This window comes from Perognathus longimembris, chromosome 6, assembly GCF_023159225.1.
Source record: "Perognathus longimembris pacificus isolate PPM17 chromosome 6, ASM2315922v1, whole genome shotgun sequence".
In the NCBI taxonomy this organism is placed as follows: Eukaryota; Metazoa; Chordata; class Mammalia; order Rodentia; family Heteromyidae; genus Perognathus; species Perognathus longimembris.
The window spans coordinates 13277865-13300792 of record NC_063166.1 but is presented as its reverse complement, the minus strand read 5'-3'; the positions used below and the strand labels follow the sequence as shown (position 1 = coordinate 13300792).

General features: G+C 50.3%; 2 protein-coding genes across 4 annotated transcripts; both read right to left on the bottom strand.

Annotated features, from left to right (window-relative positions):
• Positions 1–1188: 1188 nt before the first annotated feature.
• LOC125352723 (HLA class II histocompatibility antigen, DO beta chain-like) lies at positions 1189–7592 on the bottom strand. 3 transcript variants are annotated; one of them, XM_048348010.1, is made up of 6 exons: positions 7469–7592; positions 3732–4001; positions 2666–2947; positions 1966–2076; positions 1763–1791; positions 1189–1593 (listed from the first exon to the last, which is right to left on the bottom strand). In XM_048348010.1, the coding sequence occupies exons 1-6, from the start codon at positions 7557–7559 to the stop codon at positions 1552–1554; spliced, it is 825 nt and encodes a 274-aa protein (XP_048203967.1). In that variant the 5' UTR covers positions 7560–7592; the 3' UTR covers positions 1189–1551. The 3 variants fall into 3 exon arrangements, with proteins under 3 accessions (XP_048203967.1, XP_048203965.1, XP_048203966.1); XM_048348008.1 differs by having other exon boundaries at positions 1189–1791; XM_048348009.1 differs by having other exon boundaries at positions 1189–1791; positions 3732–3998.
• A 4796-nt stretch (positions 7593–12388) lies between these two features.
• On the bottom strand, positions 12389–21157 carry Tap2 (transporter 2, ATP binding cassette subfamily B member). The gene is made up of 12 exons (XM_048348006.1): positions 21081–21157; positions 20253–20763; positions 20053–20167; positions 17733–17863; positions 17280–17485; positions 16124–16321; positions 15845–15973; positions 14840–15028; positions 14101–14274; positions 13819–13978; positions 13274–13410; positions 12389–12701 (listed from the first exon to the last, which is right to left on the bottom strand). The coding sequence occupies exons 2-12, from the start codon at positions 20746–20748 to the stop codon at positions 12522–12524; spliced, it is 2115 nt and encodes a 704-aa protein (XP_048203963.1). The 5' UTR covers positions 20749–20763; positions 21081–21157; the 3' UTR covers positions 12389–12521.
• Positions 21158–22928: the final 1771 nt, after the last annotated feature.

Below are 22928 nucleotides of genomic sequence, written 5' to 3'. Positions count from 1 at the left end.
AATCACAGATTGAGGCCAGCCCAGCAATTAACAGGAGATCCTATCTGAAAAACTTAGAAAGCAAAAGGAATGGGAACATAGCTCAAGGTTGCTTAGCAAACATGAGACCCTGCTATCAAACTCTAATACTGAAGATGAGCTTCAGAGTAGAACCATCTTAATAAACATTCCTGAAAATTTTTTAAAAGTTTGTATTATATATTAAAAAAGAATATGGTTTATTGGAGAAGTGGAAAAGTTCAAAACCAAGCAACCAAAGCCAATAAATGTTCTAGTAAAAGTTCTTTATATTGGAAGAAAACAGAAAAAAAAATAGCTTCTAGGGATCCTATAAAAATTACCAAATGAGGGGCTGGGGATACGGCCTAATGGCGAGAGAGCTTGCCTCGTATACATGAGGCCCTGGGTTCAATTCCCCAGCACCACATATACAGAAAACGGCCAGAAGGGGCGCTGTGGCTCAAGTGCTAGCCTTGAGCAAAAAGAAGCCAGGGACAGTGCTCAGGCCCTGAGTTCAAGGCCCAGGACTGGCCAAAAAAAAAAAATTACCAAATGAGGGCTGGGAATGTGGCTTAGTGGTAGAGTGCTTGCCTTGCATGCATGAAGCCCTGGGTTCGATTTCTCAGCACCACATAAACAGAAAGAGCCAGAAGTAGTGCTGTGGCTCACAAGTGGTAGAGTTCTAGCCTTGAGCAAAAAGAAGCTCATGGACAGTACCCAGGCCCTGAGTTCAAGGCCCAGAACTGGAAAAAAAAATTACCAAATGACTCATTAACAAGTAGCTGATCTCCCAGCATGGTGGTGTATGTTAGTCATCCCAGCTCCATAGGAAGCAGAGAGAGGAAGATGGAGGTCCAAAGCTGGCCCTGGGCAAAAAGCTCAATACTGACAAATAAACACGGAAAAGGGCTTTGGGTATGGTCCAAGTGGAAGAGCACTTGCCTAATAAGCACAAGGCCCTGAGTTCAAACCTCATACCCCACACACATACCACAAAAAGAAAAAGGAGAAAAAGGAAAAGGCTTACGGTTTAGGAGTCAAATGGTGGCTCCGAGAGGCTGGTGAGAACAGGGAGGATGTGGAAATGCTGTCGTTGACTACGATTAGCTAACAGTAATGAGTTCTTTTATTCTACGGTGGCTATAAATATTAAATATAAAATGACCATTTTATTTCACAATAAAAGGGTGTGTTTAATTATTTATTTTAAGAAAAGACATAAAACATGAAGTAGTCGCTGTCTCATTTGTCTCCTGAAGTCTGGAAGCTACAATTCGCGTTTTGGAGATCTTGAGGTACAGAGAGTGGGGGCTGGGAGGAGTTGGGTCTCAGGGAAATTTCTAGCCAGCATCTTGGAAATGGGGGTCTTAGAAAGTTCCCGGGTAGGAGGGTAGGGGCTGCATCATCTTGGGACACACAATCTTAGAATCCATTCACAGCTCCAAGGATTGAGGAGGAGTCTCTTCCAGAATAGTGACCTGTCCAGTATTCTTTACCTAGCCTAGGGCTCTGGCCTGCGGGCACTGTCAGGCTCCGGGGAGTAAGCTTCCATTAGGCCTCAGGAGGCCTGTGATGGGGAAGAGCTCTGGAGACCTGCAGAGACAAATAATGAGGAGTCTCACCAGGAGACACCCTTATCCCAGTTCAGAGCCTCAAGAAACAATACCGCCTAGCCAGCGGCACCCTCTGCCTGCTTTACTCCTTCTGAACAAAGGATTGGGAAAGAAACTAGCAGCCAAAGACAGGGGGTAGGAGACATTACCTCATGACCAGTCTGAGTGTCTGCAGATCCTAGGAACAGAGATAACCGAATGCCCCAGTTAGGGGCTTGCTGGGCTCCTGAGGGATGCAGGATGGCCTGCCATGGCAGAACTCCATCTCTGTGGAGCTCCAGGAAAGACTAGGGAAAGCAGAAGTGGAGGAAGCCAGGGGGCAGATTGTCAAGGTTTCCTGGTGGCTACTTACCTCTCCAAGCCCTGAGATGAATGATGAGTCCTGCCAGGAAGAAGATTGCACCAAGTAGAAAGGCCACAATTCCACCTAGCATCTTCCTCCAAGAATATCCGGACTGAGCTCCTAGGAAAAACAGGTCTTCAAGGTAATTACAAAGCTCCAAATATGTGACACATCTTAATATCTCAAAGCCTGTGCTGGATGCCAAATCAAATGCCATTTAGGAAGAAATGTGTCTCTGGGGCCAATGTTTACACCCATAGAGTTGCCTCTCATGTGTCCCTGATTCTCATATCTCGTGATGGTCCCCCCCACCCCCTCAAATCCTAAGACCAATATATTACAGGACACTAGTTCTCAGGATTATAAGCAAGAATGGGAGGAAACAATGGAAAGAGGATATTGATCAAGATACATTGTACTCATTATATGACTAGTTGAAGTGAAACCCCTTGGTACAACTACTTAATTTGTTTTTAAAGCAGGTAATGAGGTGACCAGCCTCCCTTATCTCTTGGAAAATGTGAAGATAGGTATATATCCGTCCCATGTTCTCCCACCCTAACCCAAAGACTTTTCATTCTCTCAGGTCCAGGGAAAGAATTTGTGTTGTGACCAAGATGAACACACAGGTGACACAAATTCCATAATAGAATAGTCGGTTGGTATGATCATGAATTGGGCTCAGAGAACACAAGACATGGATGCTCACTCCACTCCACAGAAATGGGGCTCAGCAGGCTGGGGTGCTCCACAAGGCAGGCATAGATATCACCAAGTTTAGGAGTCATCTCCAGCATCTCCAGAGCCTGAAAGGTCCAGTCTCCATTCCTGCTAAGGCCAGTGGACACAACCCCAGCTCTCTCCTCCTGTCCATTCCGGAACCACCTGATCTTTATGTCCCCTGGGTAGAAATCTGTCACCAAGCAGAGCAGCAGATTTGGTTGCTGCAGGAGCGGAGTCCTCTCTGGGTACATTGTCACCTCTGGTGGCACTAGGAAGAGAGAGAGGAGAGAGATAGAGAGAGAGAGAGGACATTGTGTGGGAAGCCCACCAAGCCAGAGCAGGCTGGGAGTTCCATTAGGGAAAACCACTAGATCACCCAAGTGGAAGAAGGAAGGGCAATCCCAGGCCCCAAGACCAAGAATTCAGGTTGCATCAGTGTCTCCAAATGGGATTCAGACTTTATCAGCTCTTCCCACAACCAGCCATTCTAGTTGAGAATATTCACATCCTCAAAGGCCATGAGGCCCCTAATTTGATCTAGGAGCAGGACCAGGGTCCTAACCTGTGGGGATCATGAGTTAGTCACAGTGAGGGACTGAATATACACACCGATTCCCTTACTTATAACCCATTTGTCCTGAAGCAGACATGAGCTAGCAACTCCTGAGAAAGAAGAGCCATGGCCAGGTTCTCACACAGCAGAGTTTCCAGAGAGATTTTCAACCCAAACACCAAAAACCCAGATCGATCCTGGCAAACCTTCTGAACATTAAGAAAAATAAAATGGCCAGGCACTGATGGCTCATGCCTGTAACCCTAGCTACTTGGGAGGCTGAGATTTGAGGTTGCAGCTCCTAGGTAGGAAAGTCCATGAGACTCTTTATCTCCAGAAAACAGGATGTGGTGCTGTGGCACAAAGTAGTAGAGTGCTAGCCTTGAGCAAATATAAACAAACAAATGAGTACTAAAATTGCTTCTAGGTAACCTATAAAAACTACTAAATGATGCATTCATACTTAGATTATCTAGACTGCCCCCACCTTCTACCTCACCTTTCCGCCCCACAGTGAAGGGGGCCCCCAGCTTGTAGTTCTGTCTGCACACCAGGTCCACAGAAGCTCGGCTCTGCTCCAGGATGTCAGGCCGGTTGTTCCACTGCTGGGCATCGGGCTCCCCTAGCTCTGTCAGGGCCACAAACATCCCGATGTCGCTGTCAAAGTGGACAAACTCCTCCAGGTTGAAGATAAATCTGACCACGAACTGCACTTTCTCTGTGCCATTGGTGAAGTAGCAGTCAGCCTTTGCCTGAATCACAAAATCTTCTGGAAAACACACACACACACACACACACACACACACACACACACACACACACACACAGAAGCTCCATTAGGTTATACCACGTGAATATCAGAGGGGGCTCAAAAACAGAGTGTTATGTGAGAAAAACAAACAATATGAGTCAATGCACAATGATATGTGTTACACCTCATGGATAAGTAAATGAACTAAATGAGTATGTTAAATTTAATTGAATGTGGCTTAGTGGTAGAGTGCTTGCGTAGCATGCATGAAGTCGTGAGTTTGATTCCTCAGTACCACATAAACAGAAAGAGCCAGAGTGGTGCTGTTGCTCAAGTGGTAAAATGCTAGCCTTGAGCAAAAGAAGCTCAAGACAGAGCCCAGGTCCTGAGTTCAAGCCCCAGGACTGCAAAAAAAAAAAATTTCATTGAATGTGAGTGGAGACACAGTATGTATGATTTCTTAATTCTATGCATTTGAGCATAGTAACATAAAAGGCCAGTGGCTCACACCTGTAAGGAAAATCTACGAGACTCTTACTTCCAAATAACCAGCAAAATATCAGAAGTAGAGCTATAACTTAAGTGGTAGAGTACAAGCCTTGAGCAAAAATGCTCAGAGTCAGCATCCATAGTTCAAGCCCCAGGACCGGCAAAAAGAGAATAGTAACACAAAAGGAAATTCAATTGAGAGTCCTAATGCAGATAGGTCAGGAAATACCTTCCTGAAAGAAATGGTGCTTAGCCAGGTACCAGTAGCTCACACCTATATCCTATCTACTCAAGAGGCTGAGATCCAAGGATTGAGGTTCAAAGCCAATCCAGATAGAAAAGTCTGTGAGACTCTTGATATCTCAATTAACCAGCAAAAAAGCCAGAAGGAGCGGTGTGGCTCACGTGGTAGAGAGCCAGCCTTGAGTAAAAAAAGATAAAGGATAGTGCCCAAGCACTGAATTCAAAAGACAGTTCCAGAATAAAAAAAATGGTGTTTGAACTTGCAGGATAATTGTTTTTGATCTTGTGACTCTGCTTTCATTTCATTTCTTTTTCCTTCCTTCCTTTATTCTTTCTTTGTGTGTGTGTGTGTGTGTGTGTGTGTGTGTGTGTGTGTGTGTGTGTGTGTGTGTGTGCCAGTCCTGGGGCTTGAACTCAAGGTCTGGGCTCAAGTCTAGCACTCTACTACTGGAGCTACAGCTCCACTTCTGGCTTTTCTGGGCAGTTAATTGGTGATAAGAGTCTCATGGACTTTCGTGCCTGAGCTGCCTTTCAACTGCTATCCTCAGACCTCAGCCTTCTGAGGAGCTAGCATTATAGGTATGAACCACCAGCGCCTGCCTCTGCTTTCATTTCTAAGTTCAGAGCCTCCTCCAGGGGCTCCGGGCTTTCCTGGGCCTAGGCTCATCTTTCTCTGTCACTGATTTCTGGTGAAATTCCAACTTCTAATACCTTGGCATTTATGTCATTCTCTCCTTTCTTTTGTAGTCTAAATAAGGAAAACAATTCTCAACTGTTCATCCTCACTAAACATCTGCTCTTGGGCTGGAGATATGGCCTAGTGGCAAGAGTGCTTGCCTCGTATACATGAGGCCCTGGGTTCAATTCCCCAGCACCACATACACAGAAAATGGCTAGAAGTGGCACTGTGGCTCAGTGGCAGAGTGCTAGCCTTAAGCAAAAAGAAGCCAGGGACAGTGCTCAGGCCCTGAGTGCAAGCCCCAGGACGGCCAAAAAAAAAAAAAAAAAAATCTTCTCTTGCTAGGTTCTCGTGGCTCATGCCTGTCATCTTAGCTATTCAGGAGGCTAAGATCTGAGGGTTGCAGTTTAAAGCCAGCCCAGGCAAGAAAATCTATATGAGATTTTTCTTTCCAATAAACTACCAAAAAAGCTGGAAGTGGAGCTGAGGTTCAAGAGGTAGAAAGCCTTGAGCAAAAGCTCGGGGACAGAGCCCAGCCCCTGAGTTCAAGCCCCAAGACTGGCAAAACAATAAAAAATTAAAGTCTATTCTGATTTTAATCCTCAGCTTTGTTGTATAATGGACTTAAATACAGAGTAGTTTCTATTCTCTAAAAACAGTGATAATCCCCCTGCAGGTCTGTTCCTCTTTTGTATTTAATGAAACTGACTTTTAAAGGGGATGCTGTTCTTAGTACATGACATCCTGTTTTCTGCTCATCCATACGTGCTTTCATGGTTAAATGCTTCATGTTTGTATACCTTGTTTTCTCAGCTAGGAAAATGACAGTGACAACTTGTACCCAGTATCTCAAGGACAATTATGCATTCAACTTCTCAAAATTGCTTACTATGATGCTGAATATTCACTGGCATATTCAGATGAAAGCAAAGATTACTTCAAACTTCATTTGTCCACATGGATCCCCCACTAGATAAACAGTTACAGCCATCTTGGCTCAAGAATAGCAATTAATGTCAGGTGCCAGTGGCTCATGCCTGTAATCCTAGCTACTCAGGAGGCTCACATCTGAGGATCACAGTTCAAAACTGTTGGGTCCTCTCCCTGAGGGCTACATGCAGATGCCCCCACCTCATTAAGTCTCCACCCAGTTACCTGGGTAACCTGCAGACCTGGAGGCAGTTACCACCCCTTTCCCTGAGGTCACCTCCTAATCCACCTGGCCACACCCCTTGCCCCTGCCCTAAATAAAGCAGGGCTGGGTGGGGGTCATGCTCTCTCTCTCTCCCTTCTCTCCGGCCATGGATCATCTCGGCCACAGGCCAGCAGTTCAGTAATAAACTTTCTCTTCTGCCTGAATACCGCGTGGCGTTCTTTTACCGGCTACCTACTTTAAAAACCTAACAAAAACACCTCAGGCAAAAAAAGTCTGTGAGAGCCTTATTTCCAGTTAGCCACCAAAAAGGCCAGAAGTGAGTTGTGGTTCGAATAGTAGAGTGCTAGCCTCTAGCACAAAAGCTCAAGGACAGCACAAAGGTTCTGAGTTCAAGTCTCAGGACTGGCAAAAGAAAGAAAGAAAGAAAGAATGAATGAAAGAAAGAAAGAAAGAAAGAAAGAGAGAGAGAGAGAAAGGAAGGGGAGGGGAGGAGAGAAGAGGAGAGGAGGGGAGGGAGAGGGGAGGGGAAAGGAGGGGAGGGGAGGAAGGAGGAAGGAAGGAAGGAAGGAAGGGGAAGGGAAGGGAAGAAAGCAGGCAGGCAGGCAACTATTTTCACATTGCCTCCAGCTTTTACCATTCTCCTAACTGATATTGATACAATAAAGAGTCTAGCAAAATAAAAACTCACTCCTCCTCCCTCCCTAGTTCCTGAACCTGTGTCTATAGCACAGCACATCCTTTTCTCAGGCAGTCTATTGTATGCAATGAAGAGAGAAGACCACTTTCCTACCAATGGGGAAAACGTTGCTCTTCGTTGTCAGAAGCCACGCCCACTGTTCTCCATGAGAAAGAATACCTCCACTACCCCCACCCAGCCAGTGCTACCTTCAACACCCAGGGGTGGAGTTGTGTTCTTACCTGGAGAGTCTCTGCCTTCTGTGGTGGAGGAACCCATCCAGATCAGATTCACTAGCAGAGCCAGCCTCCAGCAGACCCACTCAGAATCCATTCTGGGAAGAGAAAAATTACAGGCTCACACCTGTAATCCTAACTATGAGGAGGCTGAGACCTAAGGACTCAGGTTCACAGCCAGCCTGGGCAGGAAAATCTGTGAGACTCTTATCTCCAACTAACCACCAAGAAGCCAGAAGTGGAGCTGTGGCTCAAGTGGTAGAGCCAAAAAAAACTCAGAGACAGCACCCAGGCCCCCAAGTTCCAGATCCAGGACTGGCACAAAAATAAACAAAATAATCAGCTTCTTCACAATGGACCTCTTGCCTCCACGCAACTCAGTCAAAACTATAGGTAAATTTCTTGCCTCCCTGGGATTGGTGAATTTGCTCTAATTGATAACCAATCAAGATAGAAGATCTTTGCATTATTAGTTGCTAGGCAGAATACTTTCATAAAGTTGTTTGACACTACTCAAGAATTAATTACCTGCACTAGTAGTAGTTTAGGTGTATGGAAAATGAGATAGGATAAGAAAAATAAATTCTACACAGCATAGAGTCCTGAAAGAAATAGGCAAATTATTTGAGATGCATCCTCCTATCCAAATTCAATATTGTCCCTAGACTGTTCTGACCAGAAGGTCTTTCTTCTTATATAGGGTGATTGATGTTGACAGCAAAGACATGTAAATAAGGAAGAAAGTGGAAAGCATTCTGAAGCGTTAGTAGGATTGTCTGAGAAGAAGAGAGCCAAGTGCCAGTTGCTCTCATTTGTAATCCCAGTTACTCAGGAGACTGAGATCAGAGGATTATGGTTTGAAGCCAACCAGGGCAGGAAAGTCCATGAGACTCTTATCTCCAAAAGTAGAAATTGTACTAAATGCAACTATCTAGGAAGTTTTGCTGCAAAATCCACTTTCCTACTTCTGTGGCCCAGGTAAGATAGTAGATGCTTCTGAAGCTCCATTTTCTCATTGTCAGAGTTGATCTGGAAATGGATGACTTATGAAGGTAGATATCAGGCACTTAGCACAGCCATAGCACACAATAAGCACCCAGTAAATGACTATTTTTTTTGTTTTTTGTTTTAATTTAATTTATTTATTAATTGAACACAAATTTTTTTGACAAGGTGTTGTGCAAAAAGAGTACAGTTACATAGTAGGGCAGTGTGTACATTTCTTGTGATATCTTATGCCCTGTTTTTCTTTCCCTTCTCTAGGTCAGGTAGACATATATACAATATACAATGTACCAAGAACATATACAGTAGCCACGTGGCCACGCTCAAGAAAATTCGCCTAGGGCTTTAAATGTAATGTCGATATTAGACAATATGTCGACAGTAGTCTTATATGAACATACATACATAGCTTTTGAGTTATTGTATTCCACTGAGAGGTCGATTTTTGACCTTTATATGTTGAGTAGTTGTTTGGTTTTAGTTACATACTGTTGGGTTGCTGCCCCAATCCTGTGGGAAATACCATTTGACAAGCAGTTTTTGGTTTCACAGACCTGGTCTCTACTGTCTCTCCGTCTCCCTTTCTTAACAGTCATATATCAGGGAGATCATGCCCCTTTGTTTTCTGTGTTCTAGGCTTGTCTTGCTCAACATTATTTGTTCGAGTTCTGACCATTTCCCTGCGAATAACAATATTTCACCATTCCTAATCGCTATGTAGTATTCCATTGTGTAAAGGTACCATATTTTTTGGATCCATTCATCTGTGGAGGGGCATCTGGGTTGTTTCCATAGTAAATGACTATTATAATTCAAAAAGTTCCGTAAAACTCTGGGTTCAAAAACCTAACATTTCCTATGACCACTAGATGGCACCAGAACACCAAAACAGAAACTTTTTTTTTAATATGCCAGTCCTGGGGGCTTGAACTCAGGGACCATGTGCTGTCCCTGAGCTTTTTTTTGCCCAAGGCCAGCACTCTACCACTTTGAGCCACAGCACCACTTCTGGTCTTCTGGTGGTTAATTGGAGATGAGAGTTTCACGGACTTTCCTGCCCAGGCTGGTTTCAAACCATAATCCTCAGATCTCAGCCTCCTGAGTAGCTAGAGTTCCAGGCGTGAGCCGCCAGCACCCGCAAGGACAATCTTTTGTTTTCCTCTAGTCTCTAGTCCTTTCCCCCAAACCCTGACGCCTCCACATTTCCTCCAGATCAGGGCAGTCCTGCAGCCTCCAGGTAGCCATCCCACCCAGCAAGGTCATGAAGGACGGCTCAATGCTATTTCACAGAAAGCAAGACAGACAGGGTAGAGACTTGTGGATCCAAAAGAAATCTGGAAGGTTTTCCTCTTTCTTTCTTTCTCACTCTCTCTGTTCCTGTTTTCCTTCAGAAAGAGTAATTCTACCCTCTCGCTTGCCTTGTACAAAAATTAACACAAAATGAATCAAAAAGTCTCATTGTAAGATCTGAAACTTAAAGCTCCTACAGGAAAGCTCCCACGGGGGAAACACTCAAAGATCAAGGCACAGTCTGGGCAGAAAAAGCTGAGAGATTTTATCTCCAATTAACCAGAAAAAAAGCCAGAAGTGGAGCTGTGGCTCAAGTGGTAAAACATGAGCCTTGAGTGCAAAAGCTAAACAAGAACATCAGGTCTTGAGTTCAAGTCTTAGTACTGGAGAGAGTGGGGGGAGGAGAAAGAGGGGGAAGCAGAAGAGGAGGAGGAGGAGGAGGCAGGCCAGCCCTGTCTCTCCGAAGTGCCTTCTTCACTTGATGAGACTTGCGGGTGCTGGCTGGGTCTGGGTGATCTACAGAAGAGCTCCTTCCTCTCACTCCCACCTCCCAAACAGGAGAAATTCCCAAACAGCCAATCAGCTGTTGGGATGAGTTCATTGAGAGCACTGGAAAGCACCTGCTGTTTCTCGGAATGGGAAAGTTTCTGTTTCCTAGAAGGGGAGTCCCAAGGCCAAGTCCCTCCCCGCCCCCGGAGTCCTGCACGGCTGAACAGGTTCCCTGGCTGAGATTCATAGCGGAGGATTACTGTAGTTCATTCATCCAACAAACTTGTTGCTGTTTCTTCTCGTGGCTTGGGGCTTGTGCCAGGTAGCAGATTCAAAACTCAATAAGTTAAACGGCCTCCCCCTCCCCCCCGCCAGGTGCTCCTGTTCTAAGGAAGGACAGAAGGGGGCAGGAAGACTTTAGAGAGAGCTGGGACGGTGCCAAGACCCAGGCAACAGAAGCATCTGGAAGGGAAACTTTCTCCAGACTAGAGGAAATAAGGAAGGCTTCCCACAAGGCCCAAACCCCAAGTTAAAGCCTAGAGGACTTGTGAAGAAGCAGGAGAAGAGGGTTTGTAAAATGGGAAAGAAAAGGGAGAAGGGCAGGAAGCTGGTGGTGGTCACCGCTGACTATGCCAAGAGAGAGCAGGACCGGTGCGCTGGGGACCTTCGGGCTCTGCAGAGGGGCTGGGCAGGAGGTGAGAAGGACACCGGAAGTGGTTTCAAGAAAGCGCATCGTCCCATGTGCCTGTGGGAAAGAGCAATGACTTCAGGAAGAACAGCTGGGAAAGGGCAGTTCCTGCTGGAGAAGCCTCTCTGTGGAGATGGGATGGTGTAACACCAAGGGTCAGCACAGCCTGAGTGGGGAGAAGAGAAGCATCCAGAACTAACCTTGCTTTGCCTGATCTGGCCATGAACTGCAGAGTAGAGACACAAGGGGCAACATGGCTCATACCACGTGGACTCGAGGGGCAGGCCTCCATTCAATTCCCAGCCCACCCCTGTGGAGCCCAGGAAAAGTCGTTGGGTCTCGGTGACCCTCAGTTTCCTCATGTGTAACATGGCAAGCATAATCTCATAGAGTTAGGGTAAAGATGAAATGTGATAAGATACGATGGGTGCTTCAGGCTGAGATGTGAGGATTGTAGTTTGAAGCCAGCCAGAGCAGGAATGTCTGTGAGACGCCTGTCTCCAATTAATCACCGAAAAGCTGAAAGTGGAGCTATGGCTGGAGGGGTGAATACCAGCCTAGAGCAAAAAAAAGCTCAGAGAACAAGCCCAGACTCTGAGTTCAAGCCCCAGCATTGGCACGGGGGCGCGCACATGCACACGCACACACACACACATACACACATGAGAGAGGGAGAGGGAGGGAAGGAGAGAGAGAGAGAGAGAGATTTGAAAAATCACTTAATATTGTGGCTACTCATACTAAACCTCTATGAAAGGTAGCAAGGTAGCTGGGCTGGGAATGTGGCTTAGCGGTAGAGTGCTTGCCTTGCATGCATGAAGCCCTGGGTTTGATTCCTCAGCACCACATAAACAGAAAATGCCAGAAGTGGCGCTGTGGCTCAAGAGGTAGAGTGCTAGCCTTGAGCAAGAAGAAGCCAGGGACAGTGCTCAGACCTTGAGTCCCAAGCCCCAGGACTGGCAGAAAGAAAAATTTAAAAATAAATAAATAAAGGCAGCTAGTATAACTGCATTTTAGAGAGCTGTGTCTTTCCAGCTCTACCTCAGTTTCCCCAAAACATCAGTCACGGAAGGGAAGGGGGACGGGTTCAGAATGGTAGCCTTGTGCACATTCACAACACGCTGGTTAAGGGACAGGTCAGGGAACAGACACACAATGGAGATGCATAACCGAACGTGCAAAACAACTACATGGCTCCGGGTGGGAAAGAAAGCACTGGGTAGCTACTTTACTTTTTCTTCATTGTGCTTTTCTAAACTTCTATGTGAATGAGTCCTTATAAAGTCATACACCATAGGGAAAGGATGGTCATGAAGAAAGTGCATTTTAAATGCATTTATTTATGCCACAGGATATTGCTCAGCACCAGGCAGAGCTCTATGCAGCCAGGAAATAATGTTTCAAACCTCTTCCCACTCCCAGGCTCCCCCCACCCCAACCCGCCCACCCTCAGCACCCAGGATCCAGATCTCCACCGCGCCTCAAGCTCCAGGGACAAGTCAGGCACACAGGGCAATTCGCAGAAGCTGCTCTGGATGGGGTCTGAGTCCAAGGGACGGGCCTGGGACGGGCCTGCTCCCGCAGGCCTCAGTCCTCCCGCTGCCTCTGGGTCAGGTGGGCATAGAGGTCTTGGTCCTCCCCCGGCTGGGTGGGCGGCTGCAGCTGCCCCTGCCTCAGCACCAGGACCTGGTCCTTCTTCTGAATCGTGTGCAGGCTGTGCGTGATCACCAGCACCGTCCGGTCCCCCCTGGATTTCCAGGCCTGCAGCTGAAGGAGAGAGAAGAAAGGAATGGCCACGGCGACCCCAGCTGGGCACCCTCGCCTGGGACTCGGGGTGGAGATGACTTTCTGTGTCTCTGTGCCAGTACTAGGGCTTGAACGCGAGGCCTGTCCCTCCAGCTTTTTTGCTCACTTGGGCTACCCCTCCACTTCCAGGGCTTTGATTGACTGGTTGGTTAGCTGGTGGAAATAAAGAGTCTCAAGGGCTTTCCTGCGCAGGCTGGCTTTGTACCAGGATCCTCAGATCTCAGCCTTCTGAGTAGCTAGGATTACAGGCCTGAGACACAGGCACCTAACTTGAAACACGAGGAGGCTGCAAGGGAGGCTGGGGTCTGGCCGGCCCTCCTCTCCTGGCTGCACCGCTGTCGCTGGAGGACAGACAGACAGGAGAGGATGGAAGAACCGAGGATGACCCCGGCCACTGCATTGTCCTCCATTCCCAACCTTACGAAGACACCTGTGTCTCTACCACTGAGCCATTCCTCCTGGCCAGTGCCACGGGCTGCTCTGTCCAGCGGGAGCCTGGCGCCCCCCACCCCGCCCTTCCCGCGGGGACTCACGGCCTGCTCGCACTCCGTGTCCAGGGCGCTGGTGGCCTCATCCAGGATCAGGACCCGTGGGTCCCGCACCAGGGCGCGGGCAACCGCTAGGCGCTGCTTCTGTCCTGCGGCCAACTGGCTGCCTTTCTCCCCCACATCTGAAGAAATCAGAGTTCCCCTCCTCAGACACAGGGGACCCGGGCGACAGGACACTCCCCCCACCATGAGGAGGCGCCAGTGCACCCTGGCTATTTCCACTAGGACCCAGCAGGACGTGGCGGGATCTGGAGGGAGGGGCGGTCCTGGTGGGGGAGGGGGGAGCCTTGGGACTTGGAAGAGACACTTCTGCACTGCTCTCTGGAAACAAGGACACACACGTGCACACACACACACGCATGCACGCGCACGCAGATGGAGGAGCTGAATGAATGCAAGGGAGGGGGAACAATGGGAAGCAGAAGGGGGGCAGGAAAGCGCCTCCTGCACCCCAGGCGTCACCTCAGGAACAGGTTCCACTTCTCTGCTGGCTGAAAGGGCCAGGTTCACGATCAGTCCCTAAGAGCTACCTGTGTGGATCCCGTGCTTCATTTCCTGGATGAACTCCTGGGCGAGGGCCGCGCGCGCAGCCGCCAGCACCCGGCCGTCCTCGCAGCCCGGCAGCCCGTAGGCGATGTTGTCCCGCACGGAGCCCGAGAAGAGCACGGGCTCCTGCCCCACCGACGCCACCTGGGCGGGGAAGGGCAGGGAGGGGCAGGGAGGAGGGACCCCCGTTGTTCCTGTTTGTTTGAGTCCTCCCACCCCCTCGGTGGGGCCTCCTGCTGTCGTCCGCCCCCTGGCTCCCCACACACCTGTCTGTGCAGGTAGCCGTGCTCGTACTTGGAGACGGGCTCTCCATCCAGCAGCACCTGCCCCCGGCTGGGCTGGTACAGGTTCTGCAGCAGGGCGGCCACCGTGCTCTTCCCCGACCCATTGGGTCCCACCAGCACCGTCACCTTCCCGGGACTCAGGGTGAACGTCAGGCCCTGGAAGACCAGGGGGGCACTCGGGGCTCCGGCTCCTCCCTCAGTGCCCCTCCCTCAGTGCTCCTCCTTCCCCAGTGCCCCTCCCTCAGTACCCCTCCCTCAGTGCCCCTCACCCCAGTGCTCCTCCCTCAGTGCCCCTCCCTCAGTGTCCCTCCCCCAGTGTTCCTCCTCCCCCAGTGCCCCTCCCCCAGTATTCCTCCTCCCCCAGTGCCCCTCCCTCAGTGCTCCTCCCCCAGTGCCCCTCCTTCAGTGCTCCTCCCTCAGTGCCCCTCCCCCAGTGCTCCTCCCTCCCTCAGTGCCCCTCCCCCCAGTGCCCGCCCTCCCTCAGTGCCCCTCCCCCAGTGCCCCTCCCTCCCTCAGTGCCCCTCCCCCCAGTGCTCCTCCCTCAGTGCCTCTCCCCCAGTGCTCCTCCCTCAGTGCTCCTCCTCCCCCAGTATCCCTCTCCTTGTCTTCCTCAAGAAGCCCATGGGGGTCAGAGCTAGAGTCTCCAGGCTGCGGTGCCGGATCTATGCGTGAGCAGCGGGAGACAGGGAGGCGCGGGGCAGTCCCCTCCGCTCTGGGGCACCTGGAGCACGGGCTGGTCGGGGCGGCTGGGGTACGCGAAGGAGACATCCCGGAACTCCACTTGGCCCTGCAGCGTGGTGGGGGCCAGAGTCCCCTGGGGAGGCAGATTGGGCTTCCTGTCCAGGTACCCGAACACCTTCTCGGCTGCTCCCACGTTGCTCAGCATGTCCTCATACATGCACATCAGAGACTACAAAGCAGGAATGGCGGGTCAGCCAGCCAAACAGCCCCTCCAGAACCGCACCCCAGCCCTCAAGCCCAGCCAAGCCGCCCTCCTCCCCCGACACCCCCATACTCCCTGCCTGCCAACATGCAATTGCGACGGCAGCCTAGACTGACCTCAACCTCACCATCTTCCTCTGCTTTCCAAGTGCTGAGCTCACAGGTGTGCGCTGCCATACCCAGCTTAGCTGGGGTGGAATTTAAAAGCAGCACCAGTACTTCCATGTTCCATTTCCAGTGGAAGGGATCTAAAGTCTCTACCCAGAACACAGGGCACGTCTTCTGTTTCCAGACCTAGTCCTTCCCGACCTATATTCCCTATGTACACCGAACTCCTTAAAAGCCTACCTCACTGGCGTGGCCAGCAGGGTGCCTAGTGCCATTCTCCAGGCTTGTCTCCATGCGAGCTCAGCTCATCACCTGCTTCAATAGCGACTACCTCGGCTCTCGGCTTCCCGAGTAGCTAGGGTTACAGGGGCGAGCCTCCGGTACCTGGCTGCTACACAGAACCTTAACATTTCTTCCTAATAATATGGGTGATGGGGAAGTGGATGGGGACACAAATAAAACACAACGGTCCACCAGGGGACCCACATGAAAGCAGGTGATGGATCTATGGAGATGCGTTCTCATTCTTCACGTTATATGCTTTTATAACAAAATTAATTGTTTTTTTTTAAAGAAAAAATTTGTTTCAAACCAGTTAAGTACCAGGCTCCGTAAGGCCCATGAGGAAAAGAGCAGGTCTAAGGAGCGAGGCCCCGCAGGCCCAGTCCGTACTCACGCGCACATGCTCGCCCACATCTTCCTGGTAGAGCAGAAAGGAGAGCAGGCTTCCCTGGGTGATCTCCCCTGCCAGGATCTGCTGCACTCCGCAGCACATCACCAGGACCTTCACAGCCAGGCCCAGCACCTGCGGGGGGGGGGGGGGGGGGGGGGCGGAGAGAACGTGAGGCCAAGAACCGGACTCACCACCCCTTCCTCTCACGGCCCTTGTGGGCCGGAGCTGCCAAGGGCACAAGCCCCGCCCGAGGCTCCGCCTCTGGGCTCTCTCCACTCTCACCCTCTGGATGAGCAGGTTCAACATTCGCTCCAGGTCTCCTCTTGCCCACAGCTGTCGGCACCGCTCCAGGGCCTCCTTATAACGACACACTTCATCCTCCTCGGCTCCGAAGCTGCGCACCGTCTGCACACCGCCAACGGCCTCCTGCACCACCTGCCCAGCCTTTGCCACTGCGTCCTGGATCTCCAGAAGCAAAGCCTGAGGAAGCAAGGTCACAGACAGGGCAGGTTCGGAATGGAATAGACATTGGGACATCGGACATGAATGTATCATTTGAAAGACAGGAAACCCTGACATGCTAGCATGTCAGGACCCTAAAGAATTAATTAAGCTCATTGAAATAAGCCAGGCACAAACAGACAACAACTGCATAGTTTTCACGTACGGGCAGGGCTTAGTGTTTCATAAAACCAGGAAGTTGGCTGTCAGGGCTGGCGTGGGAGGGAATGGAAAGTGACGGTTTAATGGGTGCAGAGCTGCATTGTTGGAAGATGGAAACTATTTTCGGAGTAGATGGTGGCGATGGATGCACTCCAATGCGAATGTCCTTAATGTCACTGAATTGTAATCCAAAGTGATAAAAATGATCAGGGGCATGCGGATGCACACCTGCTGGTCCTGGGGCTTGAACTCAGGTCCTGGCTGTCCCTGAGCTCTTTTGCTCAAGGTTAGCACTCTACCACTTCAAGCCACAGTGCCACTTCTAGTTTTATCGGTGGTTAATTGGAACTATGAGCCTTAGGGCCTTTCCTGCCCAGGTTGGCTCTGAAGCACAATCCTCAGATCTCAGCTTCCTGAGTAGCTGGGATTACAGGCGTGAGCCACCAGCACCTAGCTCAACATGGTAAGTTGTGTTTTGGTTTTGGTTTTGCCAGTCCTGGGCCTTGAAGTCAGGGCCTGGGCTTCTTTGCTCAAGGCTAGCACTCTACCCCTCAAGCCACGACACCACTTCTGGCTTTTTCTGTGTATGTGGTACTGAGAAATCGAACCCAGAGCCTCATGCATATGAGGCAAGCACTCTACCGCTAAGCCACATTCCCAGCCCTGCAATATACCCGAAAGGCTGCAAAAAGCACATCCCACAGCGATGAATGTGGAATCATCCTCCCCTCCACGTTTCAGTCTTCTCTCAAGGTCCCCTAACGGCCCCACGTACCCGGTGGCGGGCATTGTACACCTTCGTGGTTGCTATTGAAAGGGGCAGGTCGAGCAGAGAGAGGAGAGTGAGGCGAGGCGACACGCTGAACATGAAGCCGTAGAGCCCCACCACCTTCACCAGGTTCCGCAGGATTATGTTGGCGTTCCGAGGGAGCCAGTTGCTCATCAAGGTGGTGTCCGAGTTCAGTCTTGATTTCAGCTCCCCTGGGGAGGGCCAAGTCCATGAGAAAGCCATGCACACTGCAGATCCCACAGAAACTCCTCGCCACCCAAGCGCTGGCCCGAGCCCGCCTCTCGGCACCCTTGCTTGCTCGCAGGGACATGCGGAGGCTGGGCCTTTAAGCGGCCCTAAGAAGACAACTGCTGGTTGTAGCAGGTGGGTAAGACGGCAGGCTCGGTGAAGGACAGGGCAGCAGGATCCCAGCTCTGTCCTGGGGTCTCTGAGACCCACCTGTCTTTGTCTCCTGGAAGAACTCGAGGTCCTGATGCAGCAGGGAGGAGAACAGCTGCTCCCGGATCCTCAGGTTCATTCTGGACATGGTGAAGAGGAAGGACCCGCCGCGGCAGCCAGCGGACAGTGAGCTGCAGGGGAGGAGGAATGAGGAAGGCAGTGAAGAGGAGAGAGAGGCGGAGAGATGGGGAGCCATGGGAGGTGGGGAGACGATGCGGAGGTGAACATCCGAATGAAAAGAAATACGAAGTTAGGGCAAGCAGATGAGAGGCGGCAGAGACAGAGACACAGGCATAGAAGTGAACAGGAAGAAGAAGTGAGCACGCGGAGTGAAAAGAAATTGCTCAGTGCTTGCTTCTGCCCGGGCCTTCCTGCCCACTACCCCCTGGGCTCTCTGTTTCCCGGTGAGATGGCCTTGCTCCACAATCACAGGTGCTGCATTCTGAGAACAGCCACTCCATTCTACCCTCCCCTTCTCTGGAGCCCCAAAAGCAGTGACACCATCTTGCACCCCAGAAAAATTCAACTTCAACCAACCAAGTTTTTACGATAAAACTTAATGGAAATATTTAAACACACACACACAATGGAGCTTTAATACAATATTATTGCCACATTTAAAACATTATTGGGCTGGGCTGGGAATATGGTCTAGTGGCAAGAGTTCTTGCTCATATACATGAAGCCCTGGGTTCAATTCCCCAGCACCACATATATAGAAAACGGCCAGAAGTGGCGCTGTGGCTCAAGTGGCAGAGTGCTAGCCGTGAGCAAAAAGAAGCCAGGGACAGTGCTCAGGCAAGGCCCAGGACTGGCAAAACAAAAAAACAAACAAATGAAAAGTTTGTTTGAACTCATGAAAGTTTGTCATGAAGTCATGGACTTGGTGATCGCAGTGAAAATAGAGAAAGAAGCTAAGCCACAGGTGCAATAGTTTAACAGCAGGAAATGGAACAGCAGGAAACAGCGCTGCTGTTTGAGAGTGAGGAAGACCTTGCTGCTGTAGACACTTGGGGCCTGGGCACTTGATGGTGACACAAAGAGGAAGCGATTTCCAGAAAGACCAGGAGTGTGGAATGTTTGGAATGTGAGTGTGTGAAAGTGAGCTAGCCTAGGAATGGCAGTGGGAAAGCTGGTTTTACAAGACTAGCTCTGGGTGTGTAAATGAGAATCTGGAAATCATCCACTGAGATAAACCGAGTCAGCTCAACAGGAAGAGTGGTTCTAAAGAGCAAAATATAGAGTCCCGAGGAAAGCCCCTATTTATCTGTCTGGGGTTGGGGGGCAAATCCTTGGAAGGAGACAGAGTGGATTAGCAAGTTGAAGGAGAGTTCATAAACGCTAACAGCAAAACCAGGTCATATGAGTTTATTAATGCCCACAGAAATGGAGGGACCAAAAGTGGACAGATGCAGCAAAAGAACTCACTAGACACTATGTTGAAAATAAATGATACAACCTGTGGATGGGGACAGGAGGGAAAAACTGGGAGAAAGAGAAGGAATGCGTGACATTGTCCAAAAAGAAATGTACTTATCACCTGACTAATGAAACAATAACAATTTTTCCTTTAAAGTGCCAAATGCTACCAAGAAGTCAAATAATACAAGGCATGATTGTCATGGTTGGGGAGGAAGGGGAAAGTGGATTAATCAGTTAGCTCCACATTTAAGTAACTGGTTTCAGCAGATGATAATAAGAATGGGATGTAGACATCATGAAGGATTGAGTTGTTTGTTTTTGAGAGTATGACAAGTTAAATACAACCATTAAAATAAGTGATTAGCCCAGTGCCAGTGGCTCATGCCTGTAATTCTAGCTAATCAGGAGACAGAGCTGAGAATAGTGGTCTGAAGCCAGCCCAAGCAGGAAAGTCTGTGAGACTCTTATCTCCAATTAACCATCAGAAAACTGGAAGTGACACTGTGGCTCAGAGTGGTCGGGTGCTAGCCTTGAGCAAGAAAGCGTAGGGACAGTGCCCAGGCCCAGAGTTCAAATCCCATGACTGACCAAAAAGAAAAAAAAAAAAAAGATTAACTGGGCACCATTGGCTCATGTTTATCATCAAGAAGCAAGTCAAACATCCTATTTACATACACACTTATATTTGTATCTGTAATAATGTAAACATTTAGAGTGTTGGACAAAATTGGAAGACAGAAGAAATGGATGGATGGGCCAAAATGGTGAGTAAAGGTATTTGAGTATTGGGGTTTGGGGTTTGGTTTGTAGTTTGTGTTTTGCCCAAAACCCAGTGTTGGAACGAATGTCCCTGAAGAGACTTGGGTGGAGCAAAAGGACCCACTGCCCTTCCACCTACCTCCCAATGGAGAATAAGCACATGAAAAAGATGGCGCTGGCAAAGGTGTCAGGGTCAAAATCACCTCCGAGGATGTCAATGACACGACCAGAGTAATGAGGGATGAATGTCTCCCCTGGAAAAGGAAGGAAGGGGAATGGGGCTGTGCCCAGCAAGGCGCCCCTCCCACCTCCGCTCCCCGGGACTGTCACCCCACTCACCCAGCACCGCAAGAACCAGGAAGACGAAGGCGGCCGCGAGGTAGGGCAGGTCGGGCCTGGAGAGCCGCAGCAGCCGCCACATCAGGGCTTGGTTGCCCTTGCGGCCCGCATCTGTCTCCCGGGCTCCCGCCGCGGGGCCGCTCAGCACCGCCCACAGCGTCCAGCTGAGCCCCGCACACCCGTACCCCGCCAGCAGCCAACTCCAAGAGGCCGAGGCCGCGCGCCCTGCGGGGGCCCTCGAGGCCCCTCCCATCAGGGCTCGCAGAGAGAGAAACAGGGGGGTCTCCAGGCACAGCAGGGGCAGGAAGGTCCCCACGCACCCCAGCAGCCCGCCCAGTGTGAGCAGTCCCCACAGTCCCCCGAGCCGCAGGACCCCCTCCAGCCACAGTCCGGGGAGCCCCGGGGGCAGCAGCGCCCCGAGAGCGCCCCCGAGCAGCCACAGTAAGGCCGCGTCCGCCAGCAGCAGGGAGACCCAGGGCCTCGGGTCGGGAGGCATCGCGGCGCAGGGGATCTGTGGGGAGAAGGTGAAAATCCAAGGGTGGGGGGGTAGGTGGGATCCCCGATCCTGATAGCGATCCTCTCGATCGGCCACTGGCTTCTCATTTGTCCATTCCCACACTGAAAGTCCTCCCAGGGCAGCTGGCATCCCGCCCGTCCTGCCTCGGATGCGGGGGACCCTGCACCCGCGGAAGCGGTCAGCGTGGACATCTCGGGCCCCGCCTTCCCCGCCCGGGCAGCCCCGGGGTTCCAGCCCCGCTGCTCCCAAAGACACAGCCGCGGTGCTGAGGGTGGTGGGAAGGGCTCCAGGTTCCTGCCGCAAGCACTCACCTGCCGCGGGCGAGCAGCCGCACCGCGGGCTTCCCAGCAAGTGCTGAGCGCCGAGGCGGGAACGCGACCTCAGCTCCCGGTCGCATTGGGTGAGCTGGGTCCGCTGGGAAGCCCCGCGCCACGCCGCGCCCCGTCGGGGCTTTCGCTTTCGCTTCCCAGCCCCGGCCTGCATTCTGCGCGCCGGCCAGCAGGGGACGCCCCAGACCTACAGACCGCGGATCCCTCTCCTCCCCCCTCCCCCCCCCCCCACCGTTACTTTGTAATGCACTAGGGCAAAAACTGTTTCCAGGACCTGAGATACTTTGTAACGCAGAGCCCGCCTTTTCCTGTTTTCTGTTACTAAGTCAAACTCTGAGGCTGTTTCAAGACGAGCTCTAGTTGCAGGATCTTAGTGAAAAAGCCAGACCCTGAGGGACAAACACTCAGGGCTGATACTGAATAGAGGTTCTAACCATTCTTACAGGCTTCCAGGGATTTCTGTTTCTAAATTTGGAATTTGGGGGTCTCTAATTTTGTCCTCCTATGTCCTTCTCAATTAAACATCTGGTGAAGGTTCAGTAAGTTTGTGCTTGTGAAGGAAATGCAGGTACTAGCCTTTTTGCTTTTGACAGCACTGGGGCTTGAACTCTGGGCCTGGGAGCTCTCCCCTAGGTTTTTGACACAAAGTTGATGCTCTGCCACTTGAACACCAGCTCCACTTCTAGCTATTTGCTGACTGATTGGAGATGTGACTCTTAGGAACTTTCCTGCCCAGGCTGGCTTTGAACTTCGATCCTCAGATCTGAGTTTCTTGAGTAGCTAGGATTACTGGCTGGCCTATTCGTTATTACTGATTAGAACAGCCATCAGGTTTCTCCCCATTCCATCTCACTCAGAGCTATCCGTACAACCTACAGGTTGGTTTATTGACTCTTTAAGTGATCTGATTCTGTGGCCAATTGCTTGCCTAGCACGTGTGAAGTCTGGGGTTCATTCCTCTACACTGGCCAACACACAGAAGCATGTCGGTGTCTGGGCCATAAACCACGTCCAGAAATGACTCTGATGGTTAAAACTACAGAAGAAAGAAGGAAGAGGAGGAAGAGAGGAAGAAGAGGAGGGGCAAATATATCCTCCGAGAACAATTATTTGGAATCAAAAGCACTCACATGAAAGATAATTAGTGTGGTTATCAAGGAGTCAGTTAATGTTTAAGAAAATGAAAGGGAAAGGTGTGTAAAGTCAAGGACTCCTCCCCCACCCTATCTGTTCTTAAAGATCTGTCCCTGGTGGGAGGAAGAACACTTCACACTCTGCTACTTTTGCATTTTACAGTCCACCTTTACTAACTCTCCCTGAAAGATGACCCAGTTCCTGCTCTTTCCCAAACCCTGAGTGAGCCAAGAATTTCATTGTGTCTTTTGTTTCTTTTTTCTAAGCTGAAACTTACTTTTTTCCTCATATCCCCCACTTTAGGGAGTCTTGTGCATCTTCTCCTCCTATTCATGATCCTGTCCTCTTAAAATCAGATTTGTCACATCATGAAGTTGAACTCTAATGTTTATCTTTATGTTCAGTAGCTGACATCTCCAAGGCGTTTAGGGTAAACATTACAAAGTTTGCAATCACTCAGATATGTGAGCTGGGGACTTCTTTGCCCTGTTCTCCAAAGTCCAGAGCAGGTGTTTTAGGGTTTCCTTCTCCCAGTCACCCAAACTATCTGTGAGAGACCACCTGGGGATCTCCAGATTGAATCCTTTTAGAAAAGGACCCCAACAAAGCTAAAGGAAGTTGCAAAGCAGGGTCCAAAGAGATGATCAGGCTTCCTGTGGTCCTGGAGAGATGAATGAGGAATACCCAGGAAGAAAT